General features: G+C 43.7%; 1 protein-coding gene across 12 annotated transcripts in view; it reads left to right on the top strand.

Moving 5' to 3' along the window:
- The window catches only part of ANK3 (ankyrin 3), a 378,044-nt gene extending 360,282 nt beyond the window's left edge, over positions 1-17,762 (top strand). For all 12 annotated transcript variants that reach the window (XM_045291321.1, XM_045291325.1, XM_045291322.1 and 9 more), the window contains 2 exons: positions 1,665-1,760; positions 16,288-17,762. In XM_045291321.1, the coding sequence (XP_045147256.1) occupies positions 1,665-1,733 (69 nt within the window). In that variant the 3' untranslated portion in view covers positions 1,734-1,760; positions 16,288-17,762. The remainder of the gene's footprint in view (positions 1-1,664; positions 1,761-16,287) is intronic.
- Positions 17,763-19,257: the final 1,495 nt, after the last annotated feature.

Genomic DNA, 19,257 nt, shown 5'->3' with positions numbered 1-19,257 from the left:
AAGAACAGTTTACCGATGAAGACGGCACCCTCGTCACCAGAAAAGTAATAATCACTGCGATTTCATGCTTCTCTGGAATATAGGCTTGCTGCAGCCAAACAAACAACCCACCCCTGGCTCATTGTTGACTGTAGTGTTGCCTTTTGAAACTGACAAAAAGACAAATCTCTACTTTTCACTGTTGCTCCCTGCAGATCACTCGGACAGTAATAAAACGGCTTGTTATCCCCCAAGAGAGAGAACATGAGGACGTGGTAATGGAGAGGGCTTGCCCAGGAGGAAGTGGAGGAGAAAAGCTTTGGGAACTCTAGAAAATGCTGCTAAATGGCTGGCCTTGGCAGTGTGGCAGCCTGACTTGTGTGCTGCTTGGACATTTGATGTGTGTGCATTTGATGAAGGGCAAAGAAAAAGACTTTTCTTCTTGGCAATTTTGAATGAGATTTCTAAAAGTGTCTGCAGTCCTCACAGAGATGTGTCCATTCACAGTTAGGGGGAGGAAAGAGAAAAACTTTCCTCCATCACCAACTCCTTTGGTAGCACCATCCGCCTCCAAATGCTTGTGTTCAAATGCCTGGGTGCTGCTCCCAACACTAGAATACAGCAACTAAAGTACAAAATTTTAAAAGCAAGCCAACTCACTGCTGAGTATATTCTGACTAGTGACTCTGTAGGACAGCATAGAACAGCCCCGTGGGTTTCCCAGACTGGAACTCTTGATGGGAGCAGAAAGCCATCAGCCCAACACATGACCACGACCCACCAGGGCTCTGCAAGGTAGAGCAATGCATGGGCGCCAATGTTTGGACGGTGATGAATTCAGTCCATATATTCCGTGGGGGGTGGGGGTGGGGGTCTGATTTCACCCATCAATCTCGGGTTTCTAACCACGCTGTGGTGGGAACCAGACTCCTCACTGAGCAGTGTCCCTTAGGAAATGAATTCACACCTTTAGGTATGATTCATTTGTTCTTTGCTGCTCTCAAACTGAGCAACATCAGCAGGGCACGGAAAATGAGCTCACAAGGACTAAGGCAGAGAAGTGGACCATTACAGGGCTGTCTAGTACAGTAGGGTGACAGGTGATTTTTACAACTGCCCCTTACAGCCTGTGAGCAGCAGTCTGATGTGATAGGAAACGGATTCCTGGCTTCGTCTGGGGGTGAGCGTTGAAAATTCCAAACTAAAAAGTCCTGCAGATCAACTGTGCTTCCATGGTATTTAATTCTCAAATAGTGCTTGACTGAGACATTTGTCTTAGGATAACAAACCACTTGACAAGGTCCCCTGGCTCAAAGGGTGTCAGTTATAACATACCACTTTGGGGGCTGGCGTGCAAGGGGGCTTGTGTGCCTTGTGAGCTTCGGTGGTGGTTTCTTCTGGTTTGTTGTGGCAAATGGACAAGCTGCTCTTTTTCTTCACTAACCTACTGTATCGTTTGGAGCACAGTGACAGCGTGTTCACTTCGACAGTGCTCCCTAGCTTGCCTGGATGCTACGCTGTATGGCTGAGACCAATAGATTGTGTACAGTTCTGAATGTGAAGTGCCAGTTATTGTAAACTGCTTTATACTTACCCAAAGCCAGCCTCAAGGGACCAGAATGGGAACTGCTTTTTACTTAAAACTCTTTCTCCACGAAATCTTAATGCATGCATTTCTTTTAAAGCAGGGAGAAGGTTATAAGGTGAAGACGAAGAAAGAGATCCGGCACGTGGAAAAGAAGAGCCACTCCTAACATTGAACTGCCCCATCCGTCAAGGTGGTAAGTATGCTCATAGCAACACAGATTCGATTCCAGTGAAACGTCTAAGGTACCACCAAATACGCAGTTCAGATCTTGCCTTCACGGAATTCCCACTTTGAAAATTCAATGTCAACTTGCTAGAGTTCTTTGTATGTTTACGTGTGTGGTGGGCTGCTAACCCCAAGGTCAGTAGTTCAAAAGCACCAGCTCCTCCGAGGGAGAGAGGCGAGACTTTCTGCTCCCAAAGAGTCTTGAAAGCCCACAGGAATGGTTAAACCCTCTCCTACTAGGCTCACTATGCATCAGCATCAGCTCTTTGATAGCGAGTTGATCTGGTTTGGGTATGTGTACATACAGACACTGAAAACTTGGCCTCTAGTTAAGCCCATAAACTCTCCTCACAAATGAGTCCAGAATGTAAATGATATTTGTGGAAGCACCCGTACATAGAGCTTTTGAAATCTCCGCTCGTCTAAGAGCCAGGGAACATTAGGAAATGCAGTAGCCTTGTGCAATCTGACAGGAAGACTATTTGGGAGCAGACACTGCTGCCTAGCACCCTATGCTCCTGATGCAGCCTTTCTTTCACATTGCAGGAGAAAAACATCTGAGGGTATGATTTCCACTGCAGTGCAGTGGTTGCCAAGTTTAAGTTAAATTTAAATATGCTGTTTTATATATCTTCTGTAAACCACAGCAATTTAAATGAGAGATTGATGCTACTGTTTTTCCTCATTAAATGCTCATAAGCTTTGCTTAAACTATTTCTAGAATTTTCTTTGGAGACCAGGGCCTTTCTCTTCAGTGTTGTGTTCTAGATTTTACCATGCCCCGTTTGTCTCTCCACAATTAAAACTGGGCCATCTGGAATGAGAAAGCAGAGTTGGGAAAAGTCCCGCAGGTGGCTGCCTAAAGAGTAGGGTCATTCCTATGGGGGTTCTTGTTCACCAATAATCCTCTGGTTAGTTGGGCCAAGCCAGATTGAAACCAGATTTTAGTTTTCACTTTGACACATAATCCTGGTATTTGGAATCCTGAAGGAAAGAAACCATTTCGTGTCTTTGGTTCTAATTTTACAGATGAGGCCCAGATGAATTCTTCAGTAAATAATTCTAGCATGGGCTTGCCGCCACGAGTGTATGTTTGGGAAATTTGATGGTGACCAAATCACAGTCCAGCAATTTAGTGGCATTGTGAACGCTACGAAGAATTGCAGAGTGTTCTAGAAAAGTCACATTTTCGCTATCCGCTCTTGTGGGTGCTGTGGGTGAGGTGTCGGGCTGCCAACTACAAAGTCGGTGGTTAAACCCACCAGCCGCTTCAGCTTCGTGGGAGGACGAGTCTGTCTGCTCCCAGAAAGGTGGAATGTGATGGTGTTTGAGGCAGCTTTCCGGGCCTGAGTAGTTAGCAGCCTTGTGCAATGGTTAGAAAATGGGAAGAAACCGGAAAGAAGGCGCGCTGAGAAGAGGCCACTGTGACGGGCTGGAAAGGCTGCTACTGTGCCTGGGAGGTGGAAGGCCAGAACATCCTCTCTGTACAGATGTGGCCTCTGCCCTGGGAAATCCTGAAGGCCTGTCGGCCAGGGTGGACTATGATACACATTAGGTTCTGCGTCACTCAATTCATAAGTGCCGGGTACAGAATGAGCTTGGTCGGCAAAGTTGGAGGAAAATGTAGACCAAAATTGAAAATCATAAAAAAGGCTAGGCTTACTGGTCAGGTAAACACTGGCGGAATCCCTCTGCCTATGGTCATTAACCATCCTCTCCATCAGGAATGTACCCTCTTGGCTCAATTTTCAGCGTCACACGAGACAAATTGATTCAGAAAGCATTCATGCTATTGAGGCACAGCCACCGTAGCATAATCAACCATTTGAGATACTAAGGGCAGCTCAGAAGGGTTGGGACAGAAGGCGGAATGAATCAGAAAACAAAGGGGGAAAGTGGGGTATATGGTGTTACATTGTAGAGTCTGCAGTGAAATGGAATGTGTAGGAATTGTTGAATGGAAAACTGATTTCTCTATAAGCCTTCATCCATTCACAATGAAGAGTTTTTACAAAGAATAGCTGAGCAGAAACCATTTTTAAGAGATTGATGAGGACGAGGAGAGGTAGACTGAATCGGGAGACAGTGACACACTTGTTATTAAATAAAAAGGATTAGCAATGAGAGCATTAATGCTAAGTCTCTCCCAAAAAATTCAATGCCAACAAGTGGATGCTGACACACAGCAACCGGTGAGGGCAGGTAGACCTGCCCCTGCGAGGTTCCGAGACTGCCCCTTTACTGTCCGCGGAGTGCTCTGGTGGGTCCGCCCAACACGGCAACCCCTATGCCGCCAGAACTCCTTAACTTCAGTCTACGATATGTAACATGAACGCTCCTTTCACGAATGCCCACTTGCATAATCTAGTGGGAAACTTGCACAGAGAGCCGAGTAAGAAGACATGAAGCACGGTTTCGCTGTCTTACATTAGTCTAGGTAACTATTTTAAGGGAGAAATGGAGTGAAACTAGAGAAGAATTTAGTGGGCTGTGGTCTGCCACGTAGACGTGATGGCCTTTTCCAGGAACTGGTCCTGGTCTGCCTGAGAAGGCTGCTGTATGTTGGAATTGATGCCATGACAGTGGAATGAGCTATGGTGGCTCAGTGGGGTAAGCATTGGACTGTTAACTACAAGCCTGACAATTCAAGCCCACCAGCTATATTGAGGGAGAAACACCAGGCTGTCTGCTCCCCAAAAGATTTCGTCTCTGAAACCCTATGGAGCAGTTCCGCTCTGCCTTGTAGGGTGACTCTGAGTTGAAACTGACTTCCCGGCAGTGGGTAAGAGTATTGGAATAGAAAAATGGTCTCACTACTAAATATACGAGAAACTTTAAAATGATAATCCTATTCATGAGAAATTTGTTCACACTGTTCAATGGAGAGTAAAAGTTGATGGAATAATTTATTTGAATGTATAAATAACTTGATCATAAAGTATAATTGATAACGTGTCCAAAGGAAGGAATGGTGATTTGACTGCTAGTCTCATTTTACCTTGCAGAATTTTACCTTCTATAAGTGAACTTAGGAAATGCGTTCATGAAGATAGCCTGGAATTCAAGTACAATGAATATGTTTTCTGAAAAATTCAATTTGCAAACATTGAGATATTTTTTTTGTCTGCACACTACTCTCTTGGTTAGCTGGTTGGTTGGTTTTGTTTTTAAGATAAAAACTAAGCAGGTGGAATGCTGCAAAGTTTCTTTGACTCTCACATAGTGACATCAAAATATTGACTTCCCATTTTAGAACCAATTGTATTTTGAGCTATTGGAACCCTGCACCTGATTTTCCTTAATACTGAGGCATAGCCATCCTATTTTTAATGAGTGGGAAAAGCCAATAGCTTCAAATAATAAAGATTTTCATAGTAAATATACATAGCATATACTTGTATGTGTTTGTTGTCCCACTGCGCCCCGGGCAGTGAAGAAGAGGAACACTTCCAACAAGACGGATTGACCCAGTGGCTGCATGAGTGGGCTCAAACATGAGAACAGTTGTGAGGATGGCCCAGGATCAGGCAGTGTTTCGTTCTCTGAATTAGAGCCAACTCCAGGGCACCAACAACAACATACTTAAATGTTAATAGTTTACAAAATACTTTTGCTCTCTTGCCTTATTTACTCCTTCAAACAAGCCTGGAGACAGGTTTGGCCAATTTTGTTTGCCGTCTTTGAAAAGGTGAGGATCCTACTAAGGTCAGGGGATCCACCTACTCACGCAGTGTACGCTAGAGCTAGGACTCGATGCCAAGATTATTGATGCTCAGCCTGGTGTTCCTTCCCGTGGCCTGAGCTGCCCTGCTAAAATCATCTACTAGCTCAAACTCCCTGCCATCGCGTGGATTCTGACTGGTAGTGACCGGCTAGGAGAGAGTAGAACTGCCTCTGGGTTTCCAAGATTGTAACTCTTTACGGGAGTGCAAAGCCTCATCTTTCTCCCTCAGAGCAGCTGATGGTTTTGAACAGCTGACCTTATAGTTAGCAGCCCAATGCATAACTACCACACCAATAGGGCCCACAATAGTAATAAATTCATCAAATGAATAATGTGTACCAGGCCCTACGTAAGGTCTGTAGATACATGATCTCATGTAATCCCCCAAGCAAAACTCTTAGGTAAGTACTATTATTCCTTTATATACATATGTGTGTATACACATATTAATAGTGCTATGCATCCACACACATATAAAGGAATAACATATATATATACACATACATATGAATAATAGTACTATGTGTGTGTGTGTATATATATAGTACTATTATAGGTGTGTGTATTTGATTTTTTGCAAATGTATGTATTATAGATAGCATAGTAAATATTTTATATATACTGTAAATATGTAAATATAAGGTAATGAAATATTTTCATAAATTGTGTTATAAATATATATCTACATATATATAAAAGGCTTATAAAAGTTAAATGAAGAAAAGAGTTAAATGACTTGCCTAAAGGCAGCAAAAAAAAGCCAATTTTAGCTCATCAAGAACCCAAATTCTGAATTATTACTACTTATTTTAATAGTTACATTATCCTTGATGATTAATAGAAACTTAAAAGCAGACTTTGACTCAAGTGCATGTGCAAAGACAACCCCAAATAAAGTCAGTTTCTTTTTAGTCCGCACCGTGAAAATACATTCTTTTTTCAAAACAAAATAAAATTTCAATGGCAAAGTATCCCCTACCCCCAGTCGTTTACCTCCACTGCCATTAGTGCGCTGCTTGGTGTGCTCAGGACAAAGGATGGCCCCAGTAGAAGTCCTGACAAAGACTTTGGATGGTCGAGCTCTCCCTTCTGTGTATTTTGCTCGTTGGGAAAAATGCTTAAGATCGCACAGCCAAATGGAGAACGAGAAGGACCAGAATGCCCGTGCTTGCCAGGAGAAACACTTTCTCCAGAGCCAAACGTTGATTTCATTTCATTCATTTCTTCAAAAGGCATTTGACTTCTGCCTCGCTGAGAGTGGACGGGCTAGATAGACAATACAGTAGTAAGCAAAACCTCATAGCCCTGCCTACCTGGGTCTCTCCACCTAGAAGGGGAAGAGAGAGCAGGCAAATGCGTTTACTAAAAATACGAAGTCCAGGTCCAGTGAGAGATCAGTCTGGGAGCATTATTTAGGTTTGGAGGATGGAGAAGGTCTCACTGGAGTTAAGGAATTTAAGCTATGAAAGGGAGGGGGAAGAGGAAGAAGGGGCCCTGAGCCAAGGACCTTTAGGTAGGACGCGTTTGGGCACATTTGAGAACGTGGAAGAAGACATAAGGCCAGGCCCTGGCGAGTGACCAGTGGATCAAGTCAGCCATGAGGGAGCAGCCGCCATTCTGTGGTCAGAGGAAAGGAGTTCGGTTTCTGTCGAGTCTTGGAAGGACACAAACAAGGTCTTGTCTGATCTTTTGTTGTTGTTTAAGAGCATCCTGACCTAGTAGAGCCGCGGTTCTCAACCTGGGGGTCGAACGACCCTTCACGGGGATCGCCTCATACATCCTGCATATCAGATATTCACACTATGATTCATCACAGTAGCAAACTTACAGTTCGGAAGTAGCAACGAAAATAATGTTATGGTTGGGCGTCACCACAACATGAGGAACTGTATTAAAGGGTCGTGGCATTAGATTGAGATTGAGTGGCGCTAACCCTTCCCCACTGAGGTGGCTGTCATGGCTCCGCTGCGACCCACCATGCAGTCACACAGCATGCAGGAGTTGCAGCGGCTGCTTCAACTCGGGCTGCTCACTCCAGCTCCGTGAGCAGACAAAGAATTTCCCACGATGCACGGTCGAACTCCCTCGCCCAACTGTGGCCTGCCTTCTCTGCTTCGTGCTTTCAAACAACTAACACGGATTTCCAGGAAAAATTGACATTTGACCATCGTAGCTGTAATTCTGTCTAAAGTGACCTGCCTCTGTACTAACCGTTGATCTCCCTACGCAGTCTCTTTTCTGAGTGTTCCCTCCCTTCGAGCCTGGGCCGAGCCAAGCCAACGAGCCTGTGAGAAAGGAGCAGGAGCACAGCGGCGGCTTGGGGAAGCTTAACCAAACTAACCCCACGGTCCCTCTTAGTTTCTTTAATGTTTAATTAATACTCCATGTTGTTTCCATAAAGAATGACATACTTTGAGTTTTGAAACTTGCATGAAGACATTTTGGCCCCCTTCGACCTTCCTGCAGTTTTGAAATTCATCTCCCAGCAGTAACGCTCTAGAGGGATCGCTGAGCAGGTGCCAAAGTACGCTCCTCGACGCAGACAGGGCAGTTCAACGTGACGGCAAGTTGAAACTTGTAACATAGTTGTTGTCTGCTCTTTGTCCCCGTGTTAGGGATAGCTACCAAGTCCCTTCTCTTGTGACTCCCAGGACTTTTCCTCAAGAGCCCAACTGGATATCTGGGGTTGTGGGGGGCTCTCATTCTCACGGGCAGAACCAGATTTCCACCTGCTGCTTACAAGAAATGCAGGCTCACCTCCTTACTGTATTCTACATTATTCTATTGCATCGTATGAGACACTACCAGATGTCAACATGGAATGACAGGACATATTAACCTTCTTGTGGAGTGGTTTTAGCAGCTGCTGCCTCAGTCTACATGTTGTCATTAGCTATTCTCTAATGTTTCAGTGTATCTTGGCCGAATTAAAAGCAGCATATCAATATTAATTCAATATCACCGGACTGGAGAATGGTGAGGGAACTAAAACGAAGGTTACCAATTGGAAAGTTAGTTCTGCAGTGCCATTAAATCATAAGAGTGGCTTTTACTAGAGCCTGGGCAGTGGTTTTAGGGAAATCAACAGCAGTTGAGCTAGAATGGAGAGTACTGAGTCAAAGGTGCCTCCTAAGCACGTAGCTTACACCCCTGGAGAGCAGAGAAAGGAACCGAAGGAGAGCAGGGTTTAGGAAGGCGAACAGGCGTTCAGGCATGGTTTTGAGTTGGAAATACTTCTGAGATATTCAAAGTATTTTCAGATACAGAACCCAGGACCTCTGAGGAAAAGTTGGGGCTGGACATAAAAAAGTGTGGGAATCTCATTAAAGAGATGAAAATGAAACACCAGAGAAGAGATGTCAATTCCTGGGGGAAGGGGAGAAAGCTAAAGTGAACAGAGAAGGGCTCAGGAACAGTGGTGTCTTGAGAAGGGCAGGACTTAAAGGTACCTCTATTCTCATCCTTCCCAAAGGTGCCCAACCATGACCCGCTTTCATTTTTCCTGTTAAACTTGAAGTTGTTCTTTGTCACTTAACCCCAATCCAAAATTGCCCGCATGTCCAGCTTTGGCCCTCTAGCATATGAAGCCCCACCCCCCGCCCCCACAAAAACAAAAAACGGGAAAAAGCTCCACTGGATAGTGACCCAGACTTTTTCCCAAGGTCATTACTGGTGACAGACATGGTGCTATTCTTATAACCTTGAAGCAAACGTCAGTCAAGTCAGTGGAAGACATCATTGTCACCTTGCTCAAAAAAAGCTTGTCAAGTGAAATTAAAGATCAAGAAGATGGCTAATTTGGTTTTTTGACACGAGGAGGATAGTGCTTTTGGAGTGCTTTCCATCAGATCAGACTGTTAATAAAGCTTCCTATTTAGAGGTTATGAAAAGATTGTGTAACAGTGTGCGACAAAAAAGACCTGATTTGTGGCAGACTAGTTTTGCCACCAGGACAATGCATCCCTGCTTACACAGCCATCTCAGTGTGCCAGTTTTTGGCAAAAAACAGCATGCCTCTCTTGCCCCACACACCTGACCTGGCTCCGTGTGACTTCTTTTTGTTTTCGTGAATAAAGAGGGACATGAAAGGACAGGGATTTGATGATGTAGAAGAGGTGAAGGAAAACACGAGGGAAATGCTGTCAGCCTGCCAAACAGATGAGTTTGAAAAATGTTTCCAAGAATGGAATCACAGGTTTGACAAATGTATTCAGTGTAATGGGGAGTTACTTGGGTTGGTAATAAGGTTGGTAGCTTTGGGAGGGTGGTATGTGTGTGTGGAGGGGGAGAATTCAGGTTTTGGGGGGATACCCCCTCATACCTACTTGATTTTAATCTAAAAGTATTTTAACCCACACAGTTTAATATTAATGGATGAGAGAAAAATTTTTATAGATTGATGCTGATTAACTGACAAGTTTCATGTGACCAGATTCAAAGTCTGTCTACTATTCAAAGTTTTGTGACACAGAGTGGATCTTTGAGCTACACTCTCAAAATGGGTAGTGGACTATTGAACATAATAATTGTTACGTTTGGGAATGAAATGTGTTAATACAAATAAGTTGCTTAAAACAGTGACTGGCAAACCCATAGTGTGGCAATTAAACTCTGGTGGAGTAGTGGTTACATGTTGATCTGATAACCACAGGTTAGAAGTTCGAACTACCAGCTACTCCACAGGAGAAAAATGAAGCTGTAAAGATTCAGTTCTGTCCTGTAGGGTCACTATGAGTTGGAATCGGCCCAGTGGCAGTGAGGGTTTTTGTTTGTTTTGTACATTTTTATATTATTACTCGTATTAAGAGAGGCAAGAAGACTACCTCAAAGAGCCCCAATATGAGGCCAGTGGACCAAGCAGCAGTAGCCAGGGCCCCAAGACAGGAGCAGTGCAGAGATCGCACCAGAGATGCCACGTCTGCATGCCGGGGTGTTGCTACCACTTGTCTCTCATAATAGCCCTGGGAAACGAACGGCACAGATATTCTTTTCACCTTACCAAGAAATTAGCAGAGACAGATTTGTTTAGAAGCCTTGAGACTGCAGTTATATCTGCTTCCTGGGAATCAGAGCTATGGCCTGATTCATAAATGCTTCAATCCAAAATCGGGCCCATAAATGCCAGGGGATTTTTCCAAGGTCATTCAGCACAGAAATGTTTTCTATGTACTATTTTTCTTGCTTTATTTTCCATATCCTTCAAACAATACAAAAAACCCTCTAACCGAAAAGCAGTGGCTTCTACTTTAATTAAGAACAAGCGTTCTAGAGTCAGCTGACCTGGTTTCAATTCTCCCCGCTGGGCCCCACCACTACCACCAATTGTATATTCCTGTTGGGGCCTTTTAATAGCTCTGCACCTATATCCCTTATCTTAAAATGAAAGGACCCCATTGTTATTAAGATAAAATGACATATAGCACATTTCAGAACAACTCCAGGCACATAATAATCATTTAATAATAACAGCAATGATAAAATGATGTTGTCTTGTTAATGTTGTATGCTCTTGTTTACTTCCAAAATATGAAACAATATTTCCCCAGTAACTTTCTCATTCCCCCTGCACCGCCACCACCACCATCTTGTGATCTAAGATATTTTCTTTTTTTTCTTTCTTGGATCACCAGTCACTAGAAAAGCATCAAACGTTTTTAAGCCCCATTAAAAAAAAAAAAAAAAAAGTACCGTATATACTTGTGTATAAGCCTAGTTTTTCAGCACATTTCTAATGCAGTTTTTGTGGTAAAATTAGGTACCTTGGTTGATATTCGGATTGGCTTGTATACGGAGTATATACGGTACTTGAGCAAATCTACCTGAATTGTAAATTCTTTTCAAACTGCTCTGTAGTTTTTCTGACATAATTAAAATTAATTCTAAAGAGAAAAATATGTTGTTAGCCTTGAAGACTTGTAATTAAAGCGAGTGGGGCAGAGAGAAGCCAAGGGAGAGACAGAAAACAGTAAAGAAGGCTCTTTGTTTCTTCAGTGGGGAAGACATTTCAGGAAAAGGCTTTACTTAATCCGACACAGAACTCAGTCTCTAAGGACAAGTTAACAGGCAACAGTGGACCTCTGGACCTCATTAGGGAGATCAAAGAATGGTCTGGTAAGGCAATGGAATTTAAAGCATTCTTGAAAAGTAGAGAGGATTTAGAAGAGGAAGATAAGGAAAGAGAAGTGTAGGTATATTAAAAAAAAAAAAAAAACAACCACAAAAGAAACCCTATTTCCATCAAGTCAATTCCAACTCACATCTGTAAATCTTTTTTTTCCCCTTCCCCTTCACAACAATGCATCTTTCATTTGCATCTTTATAGCGGCATGTGGATTCATCTTTTTTTCACAGCACTTCCGGTGGGTTTGAACCAATAACCTTGCCATTTGAAGTCTAACACTTATTCAGCGCCAACACTGGGGCTCCTTGCAGTGATACAAAGTGGTGATGACCACAGAAAGGGAAGCTGACAAACGATGTGCATCCTTCATGACTGACATTCAGGCCACCCTTCCCTAAGGTCTCCAGAGTCTCGACACTTGCCCCCAACCTACTGATTCAGAATCTGCAGTTGGAGATCCCCAGGTGACAGATACGCACATTCGACTGCGAGACGCACTGCTCGAGAGCATATTGCTGGCTCTCCCAGTTAGCTGAACAGTGGTCGTCCAGAGTGATTTTTAAAATGTTTCCTGAGAAACCTTTGTCTTGGCTTAAATGTTTCCTGAGACTCATCCCAGAAATGCTGGGTAAATTGATATGCACTGTGGCATTGGACTTTTTTAGAGTTTCCCCAGATATTGGAATTTTTAGTTTCCCCAGATAATTCTAATGTACACCCAAGTTTGAACCTTCGGAGAATGTAAAATACCTTTTCTAAACAGAGTAGTCATTAACCCTTAAAGAGCAGCACTGCAAGGATCTTCAGATGTCAAGCTAAAAAAATAGGACGTTAGTTGGTCAGCCACAAAAGATTTCTGGCCAGAAAAGCACAGGTATAAAATAAGACATTAGAACATTTTTAAAATATCAATAGCGAGACTAAGAGGAGAAAGGTAGAAAACGAGGATACCATGTTGTTTTGTTACATGCCCGCGAGGGGTCTGATTCATAGTAACTTGTGGAGAACTAAACAAAATACTGTCTTGTGTAGCCACTGTTTCAGTCTGTCTCTGAGGTCACCCTTCTGTGTCATGGACCCTCTACAGCAGCGGTTCCCACCCTGTGGGTCACGACCTCTTTAGGGGTCAAATGACCCTGTCACAGGGGTCACCCAATTCACCACAGTAGCAAAATGACAGTTATGAGAGAGCGATGAACATCATTTTATGGTTGGGGGAGTTGAGAACCACGCTCTACAAGGTGTGGTGTCCTTCTCCAGAGGGGGCTCACAGGTGCCAGCTCCAAAGTGAGGCCCCGCCACCCTCGCTCTTCAGAGCACACTGGCTGCGCTTTCTTTCCAGGGAAATCGGTCTGTTCTTCTGGCAGTCACAGCACTTCCCAGGATCACCCCACTTCTTTCTGACTTCCTATTCACCGAACAGCTTTGAAAGGCATACGAGGCCATTAAAAATACCAGGGCTTGGGTCATATGTACCTTAGTTTTCAAAGTAGTATCTTTGCTTTTTAACACTTTAAGGAGATCTTTTGGAGCAGATTTTTCCAATGTGCAATGTCATTTGATTTCCTGACTGTTTCTATGGGCACTGATTATGGTTCCAAGCAAAATGAAATCCTTGACTTCAGTCTTTTGTTATGTCACAAGCCAGTTTGTGTCACCTGATTGTTAGCGAGTGCCCCCCCCCCCCCAATCCTGGTGCCATATTCTTCACTTTGTCCAAGTTCTTAGAGCATAGAATTATACTCAGCATCGAGATTAAGTAAGTGTGGTGAAAGGCCACAACCCTGATCCCTATCTGTTCTCATTTTAAATGGGCAGTAGGCCCTTGTTCTGTTCAAACGACTGCCTTTGGGTCTCTAAGTTCCATGGAGCACAATTAAGTCGTCTGCAATTCCCATTCTTCACAGTGCTAGCTATAATGTTATGATCCACACTGCTGAATGCTTTTGCATAACTAACAAAACCCAGGTGGGCATCTTTCTAATACTCTTTACAGGAGGCCAAGATCCATCTTACATTAACAGCAATGTTCCTCAATCCACTTCAAGATAGATAACAAATATTCTTTTTAATAATTCTAACAGTGTCTTTCCTCCTCAATTTGTCAGTTTCTCAGATGTAGCTCTTATGATTGCTTCGTTCAAAATAGATAAGACCAGTCTGTTGACGCTCACTAATGCCAGGAATTAGCGATCTTTGTGTGTTCTGTTCAGTTTTGACAACTTCCAGAGTTCTTAGACTCACACTTGGCGCATTCCATGTGCTGATTATTAATGGCTGCTTGCAGCCATTCTCACTTTTGCCTCGTGCCACATTGGCAAAATTCATTTCCTAACGGAACTTATCTTTGTAAATCAAAAATAATTCTTTAACCACTAGACTATAATCTTTAAAAGAATTAGTATTGCCCAAATAGGTTTTCTAAACTGGTTTTGGCGTTGTTGTGGTTTTGGGGGCTTTTTTTGCCTTGATAGGCATGCAAAACCCAAAGGCATACAGATTCCAGAATGAGAATGCTCTATCTCTTACCTATTATCCAAACCTACAAAGGAAAAATGTTTCAAAATGCTGTATCTGAAGGTCATCTTGAGAGCTCCTGCCCCCACATTTCCCATCAGATGGCGCTCTCCTCACAGGAGATGCAAAGTGGCACTGTTTCATAAATATGCGTTGCTCAGCGGAGGCACCCCTCTTCCTGGGCCACGCACTACGTGGTATCAAAGCTTTTTACTCAACCACGTGGCCTGCCTGCACTCAGTGTGATTGGGGCCCACGTACCCTAATATTACATGACTGAGAAGATTTATTTGGATAATAAGAGGTGAACTCTTATCTTTCTTTTTAAACATCGTCCAAATTGTATTCACCCAAATATAAACAAACATAAAAACACGTTAAAGAATTTTAGAAATGTATCCCTATTTTTAGAAAGATGATGTTTACCTGCATTGAGGTGATAAGAGGAATTACTTCCCTCTTATTGAAAATTAACCTAGAAAGTTGGATTGGACTTTAGAAGAGATAGAGCAAAATTATGAGAGTTCAGCTGAATTGTAGTGATGAACGCCCATCTATAGAGATTCACTAGAAGTTATTAGCCTGCGTATTTACAACAGGTGAATTGTGTGGGTCATAAATTACCTCTCCATAAAGCTATAAAAGAGGGCGTTTCAGAATGGATAGATTGTGATGGGAGATGTAAGAGCCCCCAGTAAAAGTTTTTTTAAAAAAGAGGAGTTTCAAAAGGAGGGGGACAAACTCTTCCTTAGTACCCTGGTGATATTATCATGGGGCTATCTAAGGAGACTGGTGCCTGGAAGATGAGGATTAAATGGTAAGAGAGGTGAGAAACCCCTGATCTTGTTTGCCCCCCTCTGGGACATGACCTGCCCAGATGAGATGAGCCTGTAAGTCAGTAGCACTTCCAATTTTAAAAGGGGAATCAGGACCAGGGTGATGCAGGCAGAGGAAGTGCGGCACATCATGTTGATGTAAGTCCTGGGGTGATGGGTCTTGTCTGTGGTAAACACTCTCAAGGTCCCTGGGAGCACCCCTGGGTCCCAGTAGACACAGAATTCTAGCATTGCTCTTATACCCGAAAAACAGTCTGTACCTTACATGTAAGTCCAATAACGTTCCGAAAACTGTTCTTGCCTTATTAATTTTTTTTCTATAGGGGTTTGGTCTCAACCATTCCAGGCATGCCCCAGCCTTTTAATGAGAAGGAATATAGAAGTGGATGTATGTCTGCAGAACTTTGGGGGGAAAGGAATTCATCCCAAGAACTAAACTCCCCTCCCCCCTCAAAAAAAAACCCCTCCCTGCTGTCCAGTCAGCTCTGACTCATAGAGACCCATCCCAAGAACAGTGCTGCAAAACAGCTCGCGAGTCCCGTGCAAAGGAAGGCTCATTTGTTTTGACCCATGAGGCCAGGCTGGTGCTTTGCACAAGCATCGACTGGGAAGGGAAGGGAAAGGAAGGTTTCTCCGTGGAAGGCTTCATAAAAGACTTCCAATAAAGTGAACTTCGTTTGCGGGTGACTAATGGTGAGCCGGAAAAGCCAGGACTGCTTGGCAATGGTGGGAAAATTTTCATTTGCACGTGGAAACACTTTTTCTTAGACATGGAACAATAGCAGTGTTTGTGAAATGTTGTATTAATATGACCCATACAAGAAGCACTGAGAGATATTCTCTAGACCCTGTGTCCAGCCCTTTGTGCCCAGGAGAACCACAGACCAAGATAGTTCGATGTTGTCAGCAATTTCCCCAAGGGGATCTCCCAGCCTTCTCGTGGTATGGATCCCAAGGCTTGGGAGTGGTTTCCCGGTATACTGGAGTGACTCGCTTTCTAGGCACACAAAAAGGCCCTCCGGAAGAGCGCTTTCTCCTTTGAGCCCTTCAAGCACGAAGGCAATGAGCAGTGCTCTGGTGAGGTCGCGGGTCACCTGTACAGTCACCACCCTCCAAGAGCTGGCTGGTGCACCTCAAGGTCTTGTTCTCAGAGGTCATGCGTCACCAGCTAGCGTGGGCTAACAGCCTCGGGTCACACCACCCCATTAGGAAATAGAAGAATGCTGAGGTAAGGTCTCATAATTAAAAGAAAAAAAGAAAGGGCTAAACTGCCTATCTATTGTCTCTTTTTCCACAGGCTCGTGTTTTTACTGCCAGTATTGAGAAATCCATGGGAGAACTGTCAACAGGAAGGAGAAGTTCATGGAGAAGGGTGTGTGTGTGTGTGCGCGATTTTCACACATTTACGGCATGATTTTTTTTCTTTTTAATGCAAAGACAAAAAACAAAACAAAAAAAGAAGAAGAAGAAGAAGACAAACACCCACCATTTTAATTTAGCATGAGCCAATTTACAGAGCATGAAAACTCACTTTCATTCCCAGGATTGGCACGTGTGCAATTAGCAATGCAGTGTATATACAAGAAGCCATGCTGTTAACTGTTGATCTCAAGTAATTTGGTGTCATTAACAAAAGGAAGGAATTCCTGCCGCGGGAAGGGTCGAGAGGAGATGAAATGACCAAATCTTGGAGGGACACTAAAATTACTAAATCCACAACAGCTCGCCTTATTTTTCTTGGACCCAAACTGTCAGGGTATAAAACACTATTTGTTTCTTTTTTAAAACACCAATAGTTTTGCTGTAAATAATAACACTGTATAAATTCTAACAGGAAAAAAATAGAATTAACGTTGATAAGGCACTGCCTCTTAGAACATCAACAGAATATTGCAAATGCGTTTAACACAATAGGGATCTCAAGTGACTTCACCCTAGAGGAGAGAGGGGAGGGATTTGGGGGTGGGAGGCCAGGGATGGGGGATCCTCACTGATTCATGTATATTAGCAATTATAATGTTTGTATATGCAAAACCGCTAGCTTGATTTAAAAAAAAAAAAAAAGCAAAACTTTAAAATCTGCTGCAAATTTAAATAATTCCCCAAACGAGGAATTCTGTAGTCCTGTGAAAATTTTTCTTCAGAATACTAATATTTTGATGCATGTGCACCACCTTATTTTGATGAAATCTTTTCCAATTTTGCAAACACGACAGTATACTGCAACACAGAGGATTTTATCTGTAAACATGAAGCCCTTCATCTAATATTTGTTGCTGTTGCCAATTTTTCAATGAAATGACCTAAAAAGGGGGGAAAAAAATAACCTAAAACAGTAGTTGCTTTAGGGGGAGGGGGGATGCTAATGGTTAGTGCTTAAAAGGGGGTACTGCTTGCCGCTTTCGAGGTGGATGGTGCTCATACGAGGCCTCGTTTGGGGGTATTTAAACTGAACCGAAGCACTTAGCCTGTAGAATGGCAGCACGCTGTAAAATTATGACTGTATCGTGTACTGGCTCTAAGACGTAGACACCTTTCGGTAAGCCAATCATTTGTAAGCATTCTAGCAATGTCATATTAGGTTAATAAGGCTGCTGTGTTTCAAAGGGCATTTTTATTTGGGTTTTGGTGAAATTCTTTAATTTGTTGATTATATTCATATAAAATCAGCATTCATTGACACATAGCTCTAATGACATATGTATGAAAAAAAACCACACACTGGATGACCTAGATGATTATTTAACATAAAATAAATTGTGTTAAACTCCTCGCCTGTCTGTGCTCCGCCGTGTCTGTGTCCTGTGTTCTCGGGGAAAGGTAAGAGTCTAACTCCCTAGCAGTCTTCCCTCCAGGTTCTCTTTTCCCCCCTCTGTCACTGAACGGGGAGAGTCATCCCCAGTCCGGTCCTCCCCCCAAAAACTCCCAACACCCACAGATTTGACGCCTTTCCTGGAGAAGCCAAAAGCTAAAGATTTAACGGGTAACTAACCTTTGTTAGCCTCCGGTTCAGGCTCCCCCACCAACCCTGGGGATCGGGGCACTCTACCTGCTTGCCTTCTTCTCCAGCCTGCAGTTGTGTTTAACCCCCACACTACATCTCTGTTTTGTTTTATTGGACATTCCCTATAAGTGCGTACAACCTAGATTCCACACGGTAACTTTCTAACTTCTCTTGGAAAGCAAGCTTTTGGCACCAACAGGCCATCTTCCCCCAAGGCAGCTACCCGCCGGAGCTGTCTTGTCAGCACTACCCTCTCCAAAAGCCACAGTCCCAGCTACACGTCCTGACTTCCGGATGAGCCTGGAAGGCCTGACGGGTTGCAAGATGATAAGGACTGTAATGGCCCACCCGCACACTGCCATCGAGTCGATGCTGACTCACAGCCCCCTTCTGGACAGGGCAGAACTGGCCCTTTGAGTTTCTGAAACTGTTTACCAGAGTGTAAAGCACCATCACTCCCAAGGAGCTGCTGGTGATTTCAAACAGCTGACCTGGTGGAGTGCATGCAGCTCAATGCGTAACCCCTGCGCTACTGGGCTCTGGGAGGCTCTATTACAGGATAAGAAATAACAGTTGTCCACTCGACTGCTAATCAGAAAGGTGGTGGTTCAAACCCATCCATTGGCCTGTGGAAGAAAGGCCTGGTGAACTGTTCCTGTAAAGATTACAGCCTAGAGAATCCAGTTGGACAGTTCTGTCACCTGGCGTCACTAGGATCAAAGTTGAGCCCATGGCATCGAGCAGCACTAGCGGTGCGCTGGATGACAAGGTCCTCATGGCAGCGCCCCGGCTGTTTTCATTCTCCCTCTCATTATTGGCTCCCATCACCCTCAAGACTTCCCGTGCAGGTGCAGGTGCTGCCGTTTCAGGTGCTGTCCGCAAATATATTAAATGAGTGCTTAGAGCCATTCGACAGTGTCATGTATTCCTTGTCCATGAGACACTGTTCATAATGAAATGAGTTCCCCCTAAGGATTCAACATCCATACAGAAAACCTGTATGGAGCGCCTACTCTGCATAAAGATTGGGGCTAGGTGGCACTTGCATGGCGCCCCAGATAAATGGAAGGCACCGTTACCCTCACATCTAAATTATGTTACACACGAACTCAGGTGATACCCACGGATGATTAAATAACTCTTGCCGCAAAAGCCCCTTGGTCAAACAAGGATCGAAGTAAGGTTTCCCAATTTCCCATCTGAGAGTTGGGAAGCTCTGACTCTCAGTCCTTCACACTTAAGAGCATTTATGCTGAACTGGAA

The sequence above is a fragment of the Echinops telfairi genome, unplaced genomic scaffold (assembly GCF_000313985.2).
Source record: "Echinops telfairi isolate 266 unplaced genomic scaffold, ASM31398v2 ScPeMD7_70;HRSCAF=299, whole genome shotgun sequence".
In the NCBI taxonomy this organism is placed as follows: domain Eukaryota; kingdom Metazoa; phylum Chordata; class Mammalia; order Afrosoricida; family Tenrecidae; genus Echinops; species Echinops telfairi.
The sequence above is the reverse complement of the archived record's forward strand: the minus strand, read 5'-3'. Positions and strand labels throughout refer to the sequence as shown.